This window comes from Falco naumanni, chromosome 9, assembly GCF_017639655.2.
Source record: "Falco naumanni isolate bFalNau1 chromosome 9, bFalNau1.pat, whole genome shotgun sequence".
Taxonomy (NCBI): domain Eukaryota; kingdom Metazoa; phylum Chordata; class Aves; order Falconiformes; family Falconidae; genus Falco; species Falco naumanni.
In genome coordinates, this window is record NC_054062.1 from 19,307,764 (window position 1) to 19,326,586 (window position 18,823).

The 18,823-nt window shown below is 44.8% G+C and overlaps 1 protein-coding gene across 20 annotated transcripts in view; it reads right to left on the bottom strand.

The window, feature by feature from the left end:
* Positions 1-16,905, bottom strand: part of TCF7L2 (transcription factor 7 like 2) — a 180,787-nt gene extending 163,882 nt beyond the window's left edge. For 10 of the 20 annotated variants that reach the window (XR_005829617.1, XM_040606124.1, XM_040606122.1 and 7 more), the window contains exons 1-3: positions 16,617-16,905; positions 16,191-16,257; positions 15,874-15,998 (exon numbers count right to left, since the gene is read on the bottom strand). Coding sequence is in view for 19 of the 20 variants with exons in the window: in XM_040606124.1 (XP_040462058.1) it covers positions 15,874-15,998; positions 16,191-16,257; positions 16,617-16,805 (381 nt within the window). In the remaining variant the exon portion in view is untranslated. The remainder of the gene's footprint in view (positions 1-15,873; positions 15,999-16,190; positions 16,258-16,616) is intronic. The other 10 variants (XM_040606127.1, XM_040606128.1, XM_040606123.1 and 7 more) reach the window with 1 other exon arrangement.
* Between the last annotated feature and the right edge of the window lie 1,918 nt (positions 16,906-18,823).

Here is an 18,823-nt window from a genome sequence, read left to right on the forward strand (position 1 = left end):
GGCAGGTACATAATGTTACTAACAAAATAACAAAACAATAGAAACAGGTGCAAACAACAGAAACTAACGAAAGCTATATTAGTAAACACTGTGAGGAAAACCATATCAACACCATTCTCATCTTCCACTAGTTCAGTGTGTATACACTCATTTAAAAAAAAAATTACCTTTTAAAAATTATTATCCAAGTAGAGGGAGGAAATTACAGCTTTCACCCATAAAGTTTCATCTGTTTCAGCAAAATTCACCAACTGCAAAGAACCACCAAAGAACCACTAACCTACATCACCTGCCAGAAAGAAATAAGATCACCTCAACAGTTTGCAATTCAGAGGTTAATCTACTTAAAGTTTTAGGACACATCACTACTCATTATCTTAGTGCAAGTACACCCTTCGGCAGGAGAAGGTCACACTACCTACCGAAGAGACCACCACCTATCTCCAGTGGACCACACTGTGACACCTCATTGAAAGACTATTTTTAGCCCCCTTCCCAACAGCTTCAAATCAGTGAGAAACATTTCTTTCCATAACTTCAAATTAACCTTTGTTAAAAGAACTCTTGATTGTTTCTCCAGTATAAGCCGGGTTGCCTGACAGTATTTGGAAAGTAACCGATCTTCCTCTGAGTTCCTGTGCACACACAGTTATGTTGGTGCATAAACAAGACAGGGAACTACCAATTTCTCTCAATCAAACAGCTCCATACCTGAGACTCCTGCCGTGCTACTCAGCTGAGTTATTGCTCATTGAAAAAAGAACAGCAAGTAACTTCTGACCCATTTCACAGGCAAGGGCCGTTTTCTCCCCTCCTACATAAACTGAAATGCCAAATACCAAACCTATTTGTAGCAGTCAAGATAAGTTCTAACAGGTGAATCACCAAGAGGATAAACTGATTTGAACATTTATCTAACGATTAATAATCATCCCTACTTATTGGTTTGTTGGACCCCAAATGCACGGAGTACTTAAGATAATAGAGAAAGTTTGATCCTTGCCTAGAGGAACTGCCATGAGTAGAAAAGGAACCAAAGAAAGATGAAACTGCAAAGGAAACCAATCTCCATTTGCAACCACTTGTGACAGCAGGGATGTGGAACTTGGCTTTCATTCTGCACAAACCTCGCTCTTTTAACCTTTACTGGAATTAACCCAAAGGAAGATGACCCATTGCTAGATATTCATGCAGTTACACCAAACTTTAAGTCTCTGAATCAATGTAACAGAATACCAGAAGGAGATGCCTTAACAGACTCTAAGACCTCATCCTCTTGGCTTTTATTGATGTTCTTACCATCTTAAGAGGGTCACCCTGGAGACGTGAGACTGTAGGTGACCTTTGGAGCCTACACACATGTTCAGCTTCACAGAAAAGAAAACTGGAGTGTCAAACAGCCAAACTCCCTTGTTTTTTCTCCTACCAAACAGCGTACCCACATGAACATACATCTAATGCAACTTACTGATTGTATCAGGGTGCAGCGGGGGTTGGTGATCACTAGCACCACAAACCAGCACAGTGTCCCCGTACCTCAGTTCCATGCAAACATTCAGGTTTAGCTGTGATCACTCTGAAGGCAATCAGTGTGCAAGCTTGTTACCAACCAGCTTCATGCAGCTATACCTTGAAAAGTGACTCCATGAAAGTGGTATGAGGGTGAGGTAGGGAGGAAAGAGGAGTGTAGTGTTTATTTCCTTTTAACTTTCCATTTCATGTGTGTTCAGCGCCATGTCTGAACATGTTCAGACATTTCTTCTCCTCCCCACTTACCCTTCTTCCAAATGCCTGTCCTACAAATTATATCTGGGATCTAAAAATTAAGCTGAATTCTTGCTTTCTCTTTCTTATGCACACAGAGTAATAAAGAGACTTTGCAATCCAAATTCTGCACTTGTGTACACCTGCGTTAACCCCATTGTCCTCAAGTTATTCCCTTAACAATGGCTGTGGGTTTGTACAGGTGTTGAACAAGTCCCATAATTGGAATTTAACAAACAATTCCAACAGCGGGGGGGTGGGGAAGAAAAGAGCCAGAATTCAGCTCACTCCTTATGGCATTAGCTAATGTGTTCAAGGAGCAGGAAAAACAAAAACAAATTTAAAAGGTATTTAGGCATGTGCAGATGCTGACAGGCAACTCACAAGATTTCCAAAAACTGCCAGTTTTCTACTTTGATCCACAAGCCACAGCAACAGCAAGGAGTGTACATGAAAAACTTTTGTTTCGAATTTGCACCACCCTTCCAGTATTCTGTTTAGCCTCCTTCCTGCTTCACAAAGTATTTTGTTTCCAAACGAAACTTTGTAAGCTCCCCCTTGACATCACAAATTTCGGTCACAACCTTACATGTCCAAATGCACAGACCCAGCTGGACTGAAGACAGTTCTTGAGGCAGTTGACGTGGAGGTGGGCTTGACATACATGCAGGACAGGAGCTGTATTTGCACCACCAGCTCCCAGGAAGGGAAGCCCCTCCAAACCGCTTACCACTGCATTAAGAAACAACCCCAGTGGGAAGCAGAAAAGCAAAAAGAGGCCAGGCAGAAAAACCAGGCGTGCGGACATGCCACACAACGAGAAGACATTGGCTACTCTGCATCGACTCCTCAACTAAACTCAACAGCTGCTCTTCTAGGCTGAGGTAGACTTTACATAGCTGTAAAATCAAATAAAAGCTTTCTGCTGCTGTCATGAGCTCCTGCTTGTGACCACAACTTAAAACCAGCTTCCACCCTCTTTCTCTATATCTCTCTGTGTAGCAAGCCATGGCCAGGACATTGACTGTAGATGTAGTTAGGCTTTGTTGCAATGGATAACTTGGTCATAACATTATAACAGGAAAGGTTATCTGGCTGGAAAATGAAAGAGACCAGTGACTTTATAGGGCCAGCAATTACTCCTTAGTGATGGAGAATTACTACAGAGCATTCATTACTGAAGAGATGCCAGTGACTGACAAATTACCAAACTGAGAAATTAATTATCAGCTGAGAAAATAATGCACAAGGGATAGGACTGAGAAAGCCATGTTCAAGAGAGGTCCATAATTTGCAACAAGTACATTCTCATCAACAATTAGTCCTGGTACAATTAGTACCGCACTGGGTACTCTTTCAGGATGGCAGACAACACGACTGGTCTGCAAATCATCAATGGTTGAGACAAAATAGCATCATCTAAAAATAGAGACATTGTTTGACCTGACCATGACACTGTCCAACACAAAGACCTGACTCTATGCTCCAACACTGAATAAGCAATTCAAGCTATACTGCCAGGAAAATCGTTGTCCCCCAACTCCTCCTTGTGCCTACAATAAGACTTCTACATGTTGAGAAAACCCCTCCTGTATTCACGCACCAGACTTGCAGACCAGGCAAGCAAACCAGGGGACCGCATGCTCTGAGGAAGTGCATACAGAAGTGCGCTTTGCTGAACATCAACAAGCATTTTTGCAAGGCAACCTCCAAGACAAGCAATTTTTCCACAGCTTTTTCATGCTAGGGGCCAACTCTGTGAAAAAACTAGATGTTTTTTTGCTCAAACATAAACAGATCTAGCCAAATTCTTCATCGCCATCATCCAGTGGAAAATAACTGAGGGGGGTGGAGGTGGAGGAAAAAAAGAAGAAAAAAAATCTGCACAAAAACTGCACATGGCTTCTGAGCTACAACTTTCACAGCCATGAGTATTTATTAGCTTTAACAATATTTCCGTAATCAGCAGCAAGACCTTCCTTTTTCCTCTGGTTTGTATCTTAGGAACCCAACGCAGATGCTGGCTGATCCCAAGTCTCCAGGAGAGAAGAAAGGAGGATGAATGCAGCATACAACACTCACAGGGTCCCAACAAAACATCTAAGCAGCCGTGCCACAGGCCTTGAAGGCAACATGATACAGAGAAACACAAGACAGGGCAAAGACATCAGCCCAAAGGGCTCTTCTCGCTCTCTCTTCCTGCCCCCCACCCCGCATTCACATGTAGTGGTGAACGAAGGGAAGAAACACAACACTGACTAAATGGTTAAGTAAATTGGCCAAGGTCGCTACCTCCGAGCGTTTACAAAGCAGAGACCCTACATTACTTCAGGGAGAATAAATAAAAGGCAATCACAAAGCCTGAACTGCTAAGTAAATGGACACCAAAATCACCAACATTGCACCCAGGCTGATTACTGAAGAAAACCAAGGAGCTTAATATTTTCTTTTCTTTAAAAGTAAAGGCGTACAAGAAATTTAGCAGTCACGTTTTCTTCCTTGAGCAAGAACACCCACACTGCTCGCTCGCTTATTCACTCCCATTTTTCTCTGTGCAGGGTCTGACCAAAAGGATCCCAGACCAAGGTCTCCCGACGCTCCTGCATCACACACAGTAACAACTCTGATTTTTATAGTTTTATTTGGCTTGTTTACAAGGCTCAGACTCATGTAATCTGCAGGCTTGATCCTTCTCCTAATAAGAGCAATGGAAAAACTTCAGCTGATTGCGTAGTTCTGGACAGACCTTGCAGTGGCAAGAGGATAAACTTTAAGGGTCCAAGCCTTATTCATTCACTTTTCTTGCTTCCACAAGTAATCCTATTAAAAATAATGGGACTGCTCCTAAGAGTCAAAGATGTGGGATCAAATAAGAGAAGAAACTGACTGAGAAATATTTGGGGTTCCCCTTCCAGCAGAGCACAAGCACATTTCCCAAAGCATACTCTTATGTCTGTATATCAAATCAGAGCACCAACAAAAAACCAAATAAATAAAAGAAAAACGCCTGAAAATGCCATTCAAGGCAGGAAGAAGAAACCCAAGTCCTTCTACTTTTAAAACAAGGGCAATCGAATGATGAGTAGCTGAAAACATGGCCACACACACACACTCCTTCATATACACACACATACACAGAGGCAGTTCATCAGAAGTGAATCGGAGAGAGAAAGATGAATTTGAACCCTTTATCCCCTGTCCTTTATAAAGGCTGCCACTCAGTAAACGGAGATTGCTCTAATTACTGTGACAATTCTGCACCCCGTTCAAACAACTTTTGTGTTCTGGACAGGTTTCTCTGCGAGTTTGAAATTCTTGGCCTGAGAACCACTCTTGTCTAAAAGAGGTTTCTCGTTGCAAGCGCAGAATGCAACACTAACAAGTTGTCCCTCTTTTCAGCTCCTTTCATTCTCCTCTTTTCCAATTGCCTGATTCAGGGCTTAATGGAAACTTGTCAAGGCTTTTCTTCCCACAAACCCTGTAGAGCCCCAAGGCAATCTGTGCACAGAGTAACCACAGGAATCTCATATTGTCAATTAAAATTGAATAGACACCTGATAACGCGAGTATACGTTCACAAATAATATACATCGCATGCATGTACACAGATGTGCCCACGTAACCAGTCGGATCCCCACATTTGACACACCAGCAGCACAGCGACACAATTCATGTTTACAACCACCCAGCTACACCCAGGTTCTAGTTTTCACTTTTTAATTTCATATTTATGACATTTAATTTCATATTTATGACATTAAAAACAAAGTACTTTCAAGTACTGTAGTTGAGCAACAGGTTTCAATGGAAAATAAACTATACGTGTACCAGGCATTTGGCCTTTAATAACCCTGGGGATTGTAAAGATATTTAGCTGCTATCCAGATAAAATAAGCTCTGTGGATATTCTTTACGCAGCAGCTTTGTGACTGGTACAGTAGTTATGTTTGTGACTAGCTCCTGTAAAGTAACTTTTTTTTTTTTTTTTACACTGACATAGGCATGTTTTAAGCTACATTTTATGGTGTAGTTTAAGCATTAAGAAAAAGTCCATAAGAGAACGTAACAGGGCTTGAAGTAAACTGAGACATTTGGTTAATAACATTAAAAATCTCAAAAACTTGACTTCCAGACAGACAGCTATAATCTGTAACTCCTTTGAAAGGGAGAAAACCTTTTTGCCAATGTCCCAGAGAAAACAAAGGAAGAAACACTGATTGCCATCTTATTCTTCTGATGTGTTTGTTCAAGGTCATACCTTCCCCTGGATTCTTTATTATTGGCAAACATTCATAATAGCGTAATTTCAATAGCAGTCTGTTCAGCCTGGGTGTAGATCAATGCAGCATCTATATGCCATCTTCTAGACCTTGTCTATGTCATAGCGGCCCTGGTTTTATAAATCTCTTAAATCTAATTAAACCAATGTAAACCTCTTACCGTGTATGCTCCCAAACCAGTTCACTGGTTTAACCAAGTTAAAATTATTCAGGCTAGGGTTTAAAGCAGTTCCAAGAGAACCTTTATTAAATATTTGCATCAGTTAAAAACAGAAATCAATGTAGTGGCTTGTCTCTAGAATAGAACAGCCTATAGCCTCAGTTTTTTTTCCAGATTATTTAAGGAATCATTGACTCCAGTGAGAGTCTGGATGTGCTCAGAGAGGTACACCCCCACCTTTTCTTGCTCTATTTTTCCCTTTCCTAAAATAGGATGATTTGTTTCTATTGTATCAACATCCAAGAATCTTTCATATTCCCCAGAAAGTCCCTTTGCACTATTTTCAGTTTGGCATTTTCTAACTATTATTTCCCACATCCTTTTGGATTTTTCTGGTGTCTCAGCTGCATCAACATTACTAGTGAATTAAAAACCAGAGACCGATTGTGTTGTATACAGCATCTTTCACACCACAGGACCGGTCTGGAGAGCCCTACAAAGCTGTGAGATAATACTAGTCGAGCTCAATTATATATTCCTACTTGGTAGCCATGAGGCATGCAATCGTACTTCCCACAGAGCCTAGGGCATTAAAACCTGTTCTGCCAAGAGGGGGAAACAGTTAGGCAGGACTAACTGTATCGGTAGGACTAACAAAACGGTTATGAGACCTTTAACACCACAGAGTCCCTCCTGAATTCAGCCTCCCTTCCTGGACAAATACCTGCAGAAGTTTGGTACACAAAATATCTGACCCCCGAAAGAAGCTGCGCTCCCATCTTCTCCCTCCTTGCACTTCCTTCAGCAAGCAGCAAAAACATTTCAAACAATACAAATCCATTCTCCGCTCACCAAAGCCTACTTGTCTCCTGTAATTTCTATCATTTTACTGTCATCATTTCTTCTTTGCTGAAACCAGCAGCGTATGAGTCAGAGAACAATCATTAACTTTTACAACTTCCATACAAATCCACCTACTCATATTAGAAAAGCAGTATTGACATGCAACACAGCCTCAGATCAAATCCTGATTCTGCCAGGATGCTCCGCACTTCTCTGGGAAAGTCAGACACTGCAGAAGCAGGGGCTCGTTTAAGAGCATACCACTGGAAACATAACTTTTTTTTTTTCCCCCAAGAGTGAACGACACCACAGAACCAGCAATATATCAATATGACATTTAGTTGAGTTTGGCTTTTTCAATACCTTTATCCACTTTTGAAGAAGTTGGCCGTTAGTTCAAGACACACGGGGCCTGATCCAAAGCCCTTCATTATTAATAGAAGCCTTTTTTCCACTGACTTCAATGGATCTTGGACCAAGCCCAAGGAAGACAAGATTTCACAGCAGTAAGAGTGACACACATTCTCCGCATTCAAAAAAAAACAATACACGGTATTTACGATGTCAGTCTGTATAGTGTAGTTTTGTTTGTGTTTTGCTTTTTTAAAATAGGCTCTAGGCTGTCGGATTAATGCACCCAAAAAGTCTCTTTGGAGTTGGAAGGAATTACAGGGAGATACAAAATGCTATGGCGAGGTATATAATATTCCCAGCATTTACCCCAATGAGAATATAAAGGCACCCACTACCATAACACTTCTTATAAGTTGCTGCAGCCACACTTTAAAGTGTCCCATCGTTATAAGCTCCTCTAGGAACAGCTACAGCATTGCCCATGATGAATTAATTTGTGTTAATATGGCTATCACGCACATTTCCATATGAAACCCATTGTTCTAGAGCATTAATAAAAACCTCACCAAGTGAAGTAACATGGTACCCCTATATTTAGTTTAAAGAAATTCAAAATAAATACATTAAAACAAAATTGCTAATATCTTTAGTACATCATAATTGGCACAGCAAGCAGAAACCCAGTTATCTTCTCAGTACATATTTATAGCATCACCCTTCCCCATTCATTCTGCATTTTCTTAGAGAATCTGCTGTACCCTACATCTGCAATTCATTGACTTTACAATTTACCACATGTTGAGATGGAGAGGTCTCAGCTCCATTTGAATCACTGCACAAATATGCAAGTGATTTATCGTTTTAAAACTGAAGACTGCAGAAGAACGACTCCACTTTTCCTGAACATTACTCCTTCTGGCAGACCATGAACAATTACAGCGCGTACTAATTAAGCTCTGTAAATGTGCTGTGCCCTGCTAATGCCTACCAGGCCTCAAATTTAGTTGCATGAAGCCAAACTTCAGCCAGCGACTTAACTCATTCAGCACTGCCCAGTTGCCTGAGCATGACCCCACGCAGAATAAGGGTCGAGGGTTTAGCCAACCTAAAACAAAGGCGCGAGACTGAACAGATTTTGCCGGAAAGAATTGGAGGGGGGAGATGCTGGAGGGGGTGGGAAGAGTCTTGGGAACCAGAGGAACATCCTTGTTGATAACCTGTTAAAAAGGTACAATACCACACCAGCTTTGCAGCGCGGTGCTGAGGGATTCGGATCTGTCCCTGCGGGCTAATAAGTCACAGTGCTCCATTGATTAGGGAAATGCATAAAACCTTCAACAAAACTGTACAGCTATTTGTGGAAGGGCCAAATTGACAGCCACCTCTTTCTTTTTTTTTTTTTTTTTTTTTTCTTTTTTTTAAGTCGGGTTTTACATGACTCTTAGAAGAAAAACATATGGGCAAAGGACCGCAGCTTTCCACCACACACGTAACCCCGCCTTTTTCTTAAGTTAGTCTTCACACACAACAGTAACCTACAGGGAACCTGAAATCAGCTGCTGGTGAAATTAAAGCTAAAAGTAATACCTAGGCATACTTGAGTAATCGCATTATCTTGTTAAAACATACACACACACAACACAGACAGGACAGCAGCACTTCCAATCTGACTGTCCACTCTAGGAAAGCATGTTTAATGGGGAGTGAGCCGAGAATAACGAGCTTTGCTGAGTAAAGCACTGTTTCTCCTTAGGCCCCAGACTTTCCTGACACTTAAGAGTCAATCTCCAGACCCCAAGCTTCCCCTCCAACCATCCTTTCAAATACCAGCAGTCCCTCTGTCGTCCCCCCCACGTTTCTAGGATTTTTCCTCCTCGAACTCCAACATCCCTCCTTTGTCCTCCAGTTACTCTCCAGCAGCCTCTGCTCTTGCTGTGCAGCCCCCCCTCCCCCCCCCCCCCCCCCCCCAGTTACCCCCCTCCCCCAGACTTCACCCTTGGCACGTCCCCCTGGCTCCCCTCACCCCTCCACGCTGACCTACACATCCATCCCAGATTGCCCCTTTCCAGCAGGACACAGGGCTTCTCCCCTAAAAACTGCCTTGAACCCCAACACCTTAGTTAACTCAGCACAAGTTCTCCCTTAAGGTGGGCTTTCGCCTCTTTTTAAGAGGCCCCGTTTTACACGCACGAACCAGTCTGATACGTGTATTTCCAAGCATCCACCTTTTGCATAAAACCTGATGCAATTTTTTTTTTTTCCTCCCAGCTCAGTGGTATGTGAGAAAATTAAAGGACGTTTCCAGGTGTCATCTGTCTTTAAATGTTTGCTTGTGTCGGTATCTAGGAAATACTGCACAATATCGCTGAGACCTCTATAAAGCATATGAGCTGGGCTAAACTTCTTCCCTCCTTCAGCCTGGCTGGGTCATCCACAGCCCAGCCTTTACAGCACTGCAAGTGTTAATTATAAACTTCGGAGCCTACTTTAAAAAAAAAAAAAACACACACACAAAAAAAACCCCAAAAACCAAAAGGCACAAACATAAACCAGCAGTTGAGAGGAGGAGCAGAAATATTCTTTGCTTTTGGGTGGGGAGAGAGAGGATTTCTATATCTCCCCCACACACCCCCAGCACCACACTCCATCTCTCATTGCTTATAATTAGTGAAAGAAATTTGACCCACTGCCAGTGTCTGTGGACCTTGGATATTATAAGGCCAGCGTGGCGTCAAATATCTTAACATTCATAAGTGTTATAGGCTGTAAATAAACCCCATGGATTTATGACCCTGCGGTGCTTGCCAGCAAACGACTGTGGCACATTTCTTTCAGCAGACCTGTCGAGGTGCAAGTTTGCCTTTGGTTGTAAAATTAACCATTTCCTTCACAAATGTGCCCAATTAGAAGTCAAAGTTTTAAGGCTTACTTACATATTTGCCAGGACGTAGTACTGAGGAGACGCCCGGGGAACAGAGCTTTAAACTTACCCCCCCACCAAAAAAAAAAAAACCCTCACAAATGCCCCCAAAGCAAAACTTCTCACAACGGCCCCAATGTGGGAGCACAGTGTCTGATTTCCCCCCAAACCCCAAGCTGACAGCCCCACCGCTTTTATATTTATAGGTGCCCCTCGCCAGCCCTGGCTCATTTTTGGCTGCTGGGAGGCTGGGGGGGAGCAGGCGGCTCCCCCCGAGCTGCGCCTGGAGAAGGCTCTCCTCCCTTCCCCCAGGATAATGTCATCTGCTTCCTGTGTAGGAGAGCATTTGCTAAATCCAGGTTGTCTCATGCTTAACTGCCAATAATCCAACTTCCACATAACTCCCAGACAGCTGGGAAAAGGTCCTCAGAGTTTTTAGTCATGGTACAGAAACACACGTCCACACAAAAAATCTGCAGCTGTCCTTTTTCTCTACACCACATTTTTTATCTGATTTTGGGGCCCAGTCATGAAAATCTTGACAAATTTAAAACATTTTTACCTACATTCTGGTTTACAAGCTCCAATGAAAGCTGCAACATACTCCTCCCCCCCTCCATCTTCAGCTGACAAATCAGCACATATTTGCTTGAACAAAAAACGAAGAGGAAGGAGGAAAAAAAACCCACCCTACTCAACATCATCAGTCCATGTATGAATGCATTCAAAAAACCTGGAAAGGCATCTACTGGGTTTTTTTTTTTTTTTCAGTACAGATCAGCCACTGGTGCACCTATTAAAATTGTTCGATTTCCAAAGCAAATATTATTTTTAATGAAGTGCAGTCCTGCAATTATCCTGTACACTCAAGTTAACAGTACTGCATTATATTGTTTTGCAAGGTCCAAGAAACATGAAACTTTTCTCTAACTAATTTTCATAGCCCCCTAAAGAGAAGCTGATTGATTAAGCAATGCAGCATTTGCTCCAGAATGAAATCTTATCAGAAAAATAGAGAAAGAGAGAGAGAGAATTAAAAATAAATCAGCTTCTTCACCGAAAATGAGTTAACAAACACAGTCTGTTTGCCATTGTACACCAGCTATGCTAATGCTATAGCAGAGTGATTCAGCAATCTACCTAATTAAGCATGAGGAAAGTTTCTTTATGGAGGTTGCATTTGATTTACGCCACAGGATCATCAGTTCTTATTTAATAGCTTGTTTTTAAACAAGTCCAGAAACTTTATTAAAAGCATGTCCATTCAAATTTTTTTTTAAAAAAAAGCAAATAATTCACTCTCCACTTAATAGCTACGTGTCATAAAGTACCAAAGTGCTGACATATTAAGTTGTATCTACATTATTAAACTAGTTGGTGGACGTTAATACTATAATCCATACTGCAGACATTAAACCTCAACCATAAAGATTAGTAAAGAATTAATATTGTCACATCTAGGCTGAAACCTTAACACGCCAGCCATAAATATTTCTGAAGGAGATGAAAAACAATTAGCATAAATACCAAAGAAGGGCAAGAACACCTGTTCTTTTTCAGTGCGATAAGCATTTTATTGTTCTCTATTTAAAATGTAATGACCTGTGTAATTACAGTAATATTACATTGTATTGCAAGGGCTTGGAATGTCACACTTTGAAAAGTGTTGTCAAAACAATTGGATGGAGGGAAAAAAAAAAAAGGACCACCATTAACCCTTCACACCCCAGGGTCTACAGCTTTTGTATCAAGAAGGATTATGTTGTTTGATTCAGTAGATAAAGGAAAACATCAATTTTTCAAGTTAATTAAAGAAAAAAGTTTCTTTCTGAACGCAAAATCTAGGTGAGGGGGCTACTCTCCACCACAGCTATTCCCAACTCCCAAACTTCAGGGCCACAGGCAAGCTTATTCCTACAGTCTTACTCAGCAAGCAACAATTTAGGGGAAAGGAAGATGCAAAAGCACTAGTAAAAATAAAAATATCTGCCAGCAGGGTTTTTTCAAAACACAATGCAACCATTTGCTCACCGAAAGCATTAACCAGGATCTAAATTTAGGGTAAAAATTAAATACACCATCTTCTTCATTTTCCAACTCTGAAAGGAAAACATTCTCCTTTATTATCCCTAACAGACAGCTACCCCAGTCCCTCTGCAAGCGTTAGTATGGATCTGGCACTCTCAGATGCATTACTTCATTACTATTTGGCTAGACCTCTATTTAGTCCACATCTATGCTTAAAAGCAATCCACAGTATTCTATCAAAAGCAAGATTAGCATGCAAAACATCTTTGGCTTTTAAAAGTAAAATCATTCCTATCGAGCTTCATAAAGAGACTGCAGTATTTAAAGCATTATTCTTGAGATAATATTATTCATCATACGCAGATTTTATGATACTTCATAATTCTTCACATTCCTAAAGCAGTAAAGCAGAAATTGCTGCCCACGAGTTTGCTCTTGAACAGACAATTACAGGTACATTTACAAAACACAATAATCCCCCTACACACCCAAATATAACAAAAAGGGGGAAAAAAGCCAGGGGAAAAAAAAAACAAACAACAAAAAAACCACACCCACAGACCTTTAAGATTCTACAACAGCAAAAGGAAAGGAAAAGCAATTTTGCTGCATATCTGCATCACCTCTTTACCTTGCATGCTTTAAAACTCAACAAATATGGCTTCAGAAAAAACTACGTAAAGAAAAATAAAATTCAAAATTATGCAGAATCATCAATGCCTTTCCAACCTGTATTAAAAAAAAAAAAAACCAACAAAAAACAAAACAAACAAAACAAACAAAAAAAAACACCAACCAAAAACACCCAAACAGGAGAAAGATCTAGTTGGTCTGGAATTGAAAGCTGGTACAGCAGAGAACTAGAATCCACCTAAAGACAGTGTGTGACGGACAACAGCTATCCCGCTGAATCTTTATAATATTCTGCTCTCAGGCCTAAATAAACAACTTTAATTTTTCCTGGCTATAATTAAGTGGCAGGCAAACAAGCAAGCACAGGGAACGTGAACAAGTGAGGTTAAGGAGATAGGAGAGGGTTGCTGGAGCCTGGATGTGGAAATAAGAAAATTGCCTATTGAGTGTGGAAATATCCTTTCAGAATCCATCTGATAACAGGAGCAGGCCACCTGCCATACGAACAATCAACCAACCTGTCATCTTCTGTACAGTACCTTTAATTCACACAAACCCAACATTCCTATGGAGGCCTTTTTTAACTGGGGGGAGAGCAAGGGGAGGAAGAATGCTTCCAGGAAAGCTAACTGCTGAAGGATCCTATCCTCACAGGCTAAGGGAAAAAGGAGCTGTAATAAAGGTAATGAAGACAAGAAAAAAATAAAAATAAAGAACCGTAGCTGCTGTAAGAGAAACGCTTAAAGAGAAAAGCAGCAGAGGTGTGCTTCCTATTAACCCACACTTGGAACGGGGGAATGCATTTAAGGTAAAAAGGAAGGGGAAAAAACCCAAACACTACAGAGCGCCACAATTTGCAACAAAGTAACAAAGATTGTTTTGCCATCTGGATCCTGGTGCTCGCAGAACTCGGGATTTATCACCGGTCATCCATATACATGGGGGTGACTGTATTCAAAAGGAAAAATATAATGCATTCAGCCCCTGAATTCCCCTCCCAGTCATTACCATTGCAAACTGCAGTCACCCCTGTGCTACTGTCCCAGGGATCACCTCCTTGCAAGAGGGGCCTTACAAGCCACCAAAATAAAACCCTACCGCAGCCCTAAACATATGCAAAGTTAAAAAAAAAAAAAAAAAAAAAAAAAAAACCAACCTTCCTTCCTCCCTCCCTGTCACTCTGCATTTACTAATCTGGGACTACTGACATTTTACTAAGTGAAAACAAGACTGACCCGATGTTTAATATTTTAATGCTTTAAAACACTTGTAGATCTGATACACTGAAGTTGTCCAAGCCCTCAGTCATTAGTACGGCTTCAACATCCACCAAACAGTAGATCTATTATTGCAAATCGCTATCTCGTGTTACCACAAGGAAGAAAGGGGAAAAAAAAAAAAAAACACAACTGTATAAACACACATGGTGATGGTGGGGACGCTTCAGATTTAGAAACACCCAGCAGAAACAAAACAGCAATGCTGAACCCATTGGTAGGAACACGTAGCGTTTTGTATTCCCAGTGGATTTAGCCGGTTTAGCCCAAAATTTTTTTTGAAAGTCTGTAAAAAGGTGACACTTGAGAAATCTGATGGCAGAGCTGCGCACACCGCGACACTACGAGCGGAAAAACAGCTGGGACTGCAAACCCACCAGCAGATCCCAAAGTTTCCTGGGATCTGGGTTAAAACTTGCTCTATCTCCAGGCACAAGGCGTGCAGCCAAGCACACCCCTGCCACCGAGCCCTGGGCTAAAGAAAAAAATAAAAATAATAATAAAAAAAATTTACAAACCCACCCAAAACCAAAAAGCCCAGAAACACACAACCCAAAAAAGAAAAAAAAAAAAAAAAAAAAAAAGAAAAACAAACAACAAAAAACCGGACGCTTTCAGCAAACTGTTTTTCGGCCAGCACACTTCCAGGAGGAATTTTGCTCGACTTGTTAGATTATTTGGTGGTGGTTGTCGGAGCTCAGCGCGGCGATCCGCGCCGCCGGCCTCAGCCCCCCGCTCGGCTCTGCCCCGCGGCGCCCCCGCAGCGCCCGGCACGCACGGAGCGCGCCGCCGGGCCGCCTGCCGCCGCACAGCCCCGGTGAGGGCCCCGGACCCCCGGCCGCCCCCAGCCCCGGCCCGGCCGCGCACCGGGCAGGCGGGGCCGCCGCACCGACAGGACCCCGGCCCCGGGCCGCCGCGCTGAGGCCGGGCACAACTCGCGGCGCCCGCGGCCGGGAGGGGCCGTCGCCCCGCGCCGGGCACGGTGAAGGCGCCGCTCCCGCAGGCCGGGGGCGGGCAGGAGAGGGTTAAGGGGGAGGAAAGGGGAGGGGGAGCCGGCCCAGCCGCCACGGAGGAGGGCAGGAGGCGACGGATCACCATGGAAAACGAGGAGTTTGGAGGAGCGGATCCAAGACTCGGCCGGGAGAACCCCCCCCCCCCCCTCCTCCCCACGGAAGGGGAGAGGGGAGTGATGGGGGGAGCCGGGGGGGGTAAAAGCAACTCCTCAAATTTTTTTTTTTCCATTTATTTCTAGTTTTGTTCTGTGGCTGGATTAGGTGTTGCTTGGATTTTGTTTGGGGGAGTTGTTGGGGTTTTTTTCTCCCCACCCCCTCGCAGGGGAGATTACGAGGGCTCCAGAAAACTGCCCATAGAACTGAAAGTTTAAAAAAAAAAAAAAAGTAAAAAGGGAAAAAAAATTAGGAAATATGGCGAAGTGTAAACAAACCCCCTCCCGCCGCGGCCCGCGGAGTTTGGAAAGTTTGCGGCGCGGGGGAGGGGGCGGCGGCCGGGGCGGGCGAGCGGGGGCACCGGGGAGCGCGGCGGCGGCGGGAGCCGGGGGAAGGGGGGGGAGAGAGGAAAGGAGAGGAGAGGAGGGGGGAAAAAAAAGGCACTTACCGTTCTCGCCGTCGGAGAGAGCGATCCATTGGGCAGATACGGGCTGCTGAGGTCGGGGATCATTATAAAGGGATAACCCGGGTATGGTGGGCCCTTAAACAACCCTCCATCTTGCCTCTTCGCAGCTAACATGGCGGGGGAGACACGAGCGGGAGCGGGGAAGGAAGGGGGCAACAGGGGAAAGAGAAGGGAAGGAAAGAGGGGGAGGGGGGGAGGAAAACTTTTTTTAGAAAGTGTCCCAAAAAGAGGAGCCGGGCGCCCGGCGGAGGGGCGGCGGCGGTGCGGACGGGCGGCGGGGCCGGGCCCGCCGTACTCACCTTCCTCCAAACTTTCCCGGGATTTATCTCTGAAAGTTTCGGACCGAGGCGGGGGCCGCCGCTCCGCCTGGGAGCGAGCCGGGGGTCGGCGTGGGGCATTTGGGGAGGGGGGTGGTTAGGGTGGGTGGTGGGGTGTTGGTGTTGTGTTTTTTTTTTTTTTTTTGGGGGGGGGGGGAGAGAAGAGAGGAGGGAAGGAATAAAAGGCGAAGGAGAAGAAGGGAAAGGTGCGGGGAGACGGTGGAAGGGAGAAACAAACAGAACAAAACAGAAGGCATCGTTACAAGTTGGTGCCGCGGAGGAAAGTTGGGCGCCGGCGGGAGCGGGACCCGGCGCGGCGCCCCCGGCCCCGGCCGCGGCCCCGGCGAGGCAGCGCGGCCCCCGCCCGCCCGCCGCCCCGCAACGGCCCCGCGGGGGGTTCCCCCGTACCTCCGAGTCTGAGGAGCTGTTTTGATTCGTTTCTGATTCATTGACGAGAGACGACTTGACATCAGCTAAATCCCTCTCGGCCGAGGAGTTCTCGGAGATCTTCTCCTCCTGCTCCCCTTCGTCTTTGAAAGAGATCAGTTCATCGTTGGCGCCCAGGTCGTCCCCTCCACCGCCGTTCAGCTGCGGCATTTTCCTCCTGGCTCACCCCACCAGTAGCAATTTTGCAAAAAGGGGAAGGGGGAAAAAAAAACAAGAAAAAAAAATAGGGGAATGGGGGGGGGGGGGGGGAAGGAGAAAAGAAGAGGGGAGGGGGGGGAAAGTTTGCACCAAAAAAAGAAGAGTCCAAGGTGAAAGTTTCTTTTTTTTCCCCTTCTTTTTCCTCCTGGGGAGGGGAAAAGAGGGAGGAGGAGGGGAGGGAAATGTCTCTTCTTTGCTCCTTTGCACCAGTGACTTTAGGCTTCTTCCTTTCCTTCTTCGGGATTTTCTCTTTCTTTCTTCCAGGGAGCTGGTCGGCGTGCACTGCGCGCACACGCACTCGCACCCGCGCACGCACTCACGAAAAAATTAATAATAATAAAAAATATATAGACGGGGGGGAGGGGGGGCTTGGGAGGGGGGGGGGGAATAATGCAACAAACAAACCCAAGAAGTCAGCTGTAACGGGGGGGCAGCCGCCGCGGATATTGGGAGCCTGTGCCGCTCGGGTTTGAGTGAGTTGAAGTTGGACTGAGAGCTTTTCAGTTCAAAGGCGGCGCTGATTGACAGATAGAAAAAGGGGGATCGAAATCCGGAGGAACGGAGAAGTCTGGGATCCGGGATTATTGACAGGGAGCGAGAAACACACCAGGCACTTAATGAGATGCAGGAGGGGGCGGGGGCTCCCCGGTGACGTCTGCATAAATAAACAGGTCTGGGGCGCGGGAGGGGGAGGGGGAGGAGGAGGAGGGTGGGGGAAGTAGGAAACTAACAATGATCCTTTTTGGCATGGGAGCGGGAGGGGAGGGGAGCGGGGGGGCCGCCGCTGGGGGGGCGGCGCGCAAAACGGGAGGGAGGGCAAAAAAAAAAAAAATTAAAATAAAAAAATATTTTTTGCGCTGTAGCTGAGAGCTGCAGGACGGGGGGAGCGAGCGGAAAGCACCCGAACGGGTGCCCCTGCCCTCGCTCCTCGGCAGGCGCTAACTTTTGCATACTGGGCGTTAATAAACATGTCATCTCCGTGCAGCCCGGATTCTCCTGAAAGATGTGTGCCCTTATTATTTGTGTACATGTGACTACAGGGTGGTGGGGTTCTGTGCCTTTTTTTTTTTTTTTTAATTTTTTTGAAACCGTTAACATTTTTCTTGCTACTCGTTGGAGGTAAGAAACTCCAATCCTAATAAACGCTATAATATAGTAAAAGCCTTTTTTTAAGCAGCACTTGCGCCTTGCATTTCTGGTGGTTATAACACGTAGGATGAAAATGTGCGAGATCACTCGCACGGATCAGATATTTCCAAATTATCTTATAGTAAGGCAGCGTATTTTTTTTTGGTCCTTGATGTTTAAAAAAAAAAAAAAAAGGAGGAAAAGGAATGTGACTGCTAGGAAGTTAATTAGCATGGCAGGACGGAGAATCAAGGACTCCCAGACTTCAGAAGTGAAAAGTTGTGATGGCGTAAACATCACGCTGGGGAAAATCAAAGTGAAAGTGGGCCGGTCACCGCGGCTGGGGGGCGGGGGGGGGCGGGGGTCCCGGCGGGCGGCGGGGGGGGTCGCGGCGGGGGTCCCGGCGGGGCGGCGGGGCCGCCCGCCCGGCGAGGGCGGCTGCGCTCGGGCTCGGGGCTGCGCCTTCGTGCAGGAGTGCCCGGCCGGGGCTCTGCCTGCACGGCAACAAAATGGGGAGCAGAATAATGCAGATGCGAGAAACGGCATCTGTTACCCGAATATAATGTGGTGAGGGGAAGGGGAAAACAAATTGATCTTCCAGCAGTGACAAATTGTAACAATGGACGAGTCAATTGGAAACTTTAACATGGGCACGGAACAAAAGGAGGGGAGTGGGGCGGAGGGGCGGGGGTGGGGGGGCAGAGACAGTAATTTCAATGGGAATTAGTAAATTGCCTAATGGAAATGGTGTTTGAAAGCAGGGGACGGGCTGTACTAAATAATCCAAACATTCCTCCAGAAATCTAACCTGCTGCTCATGCTAAGGGCCGTGCAGCACATAG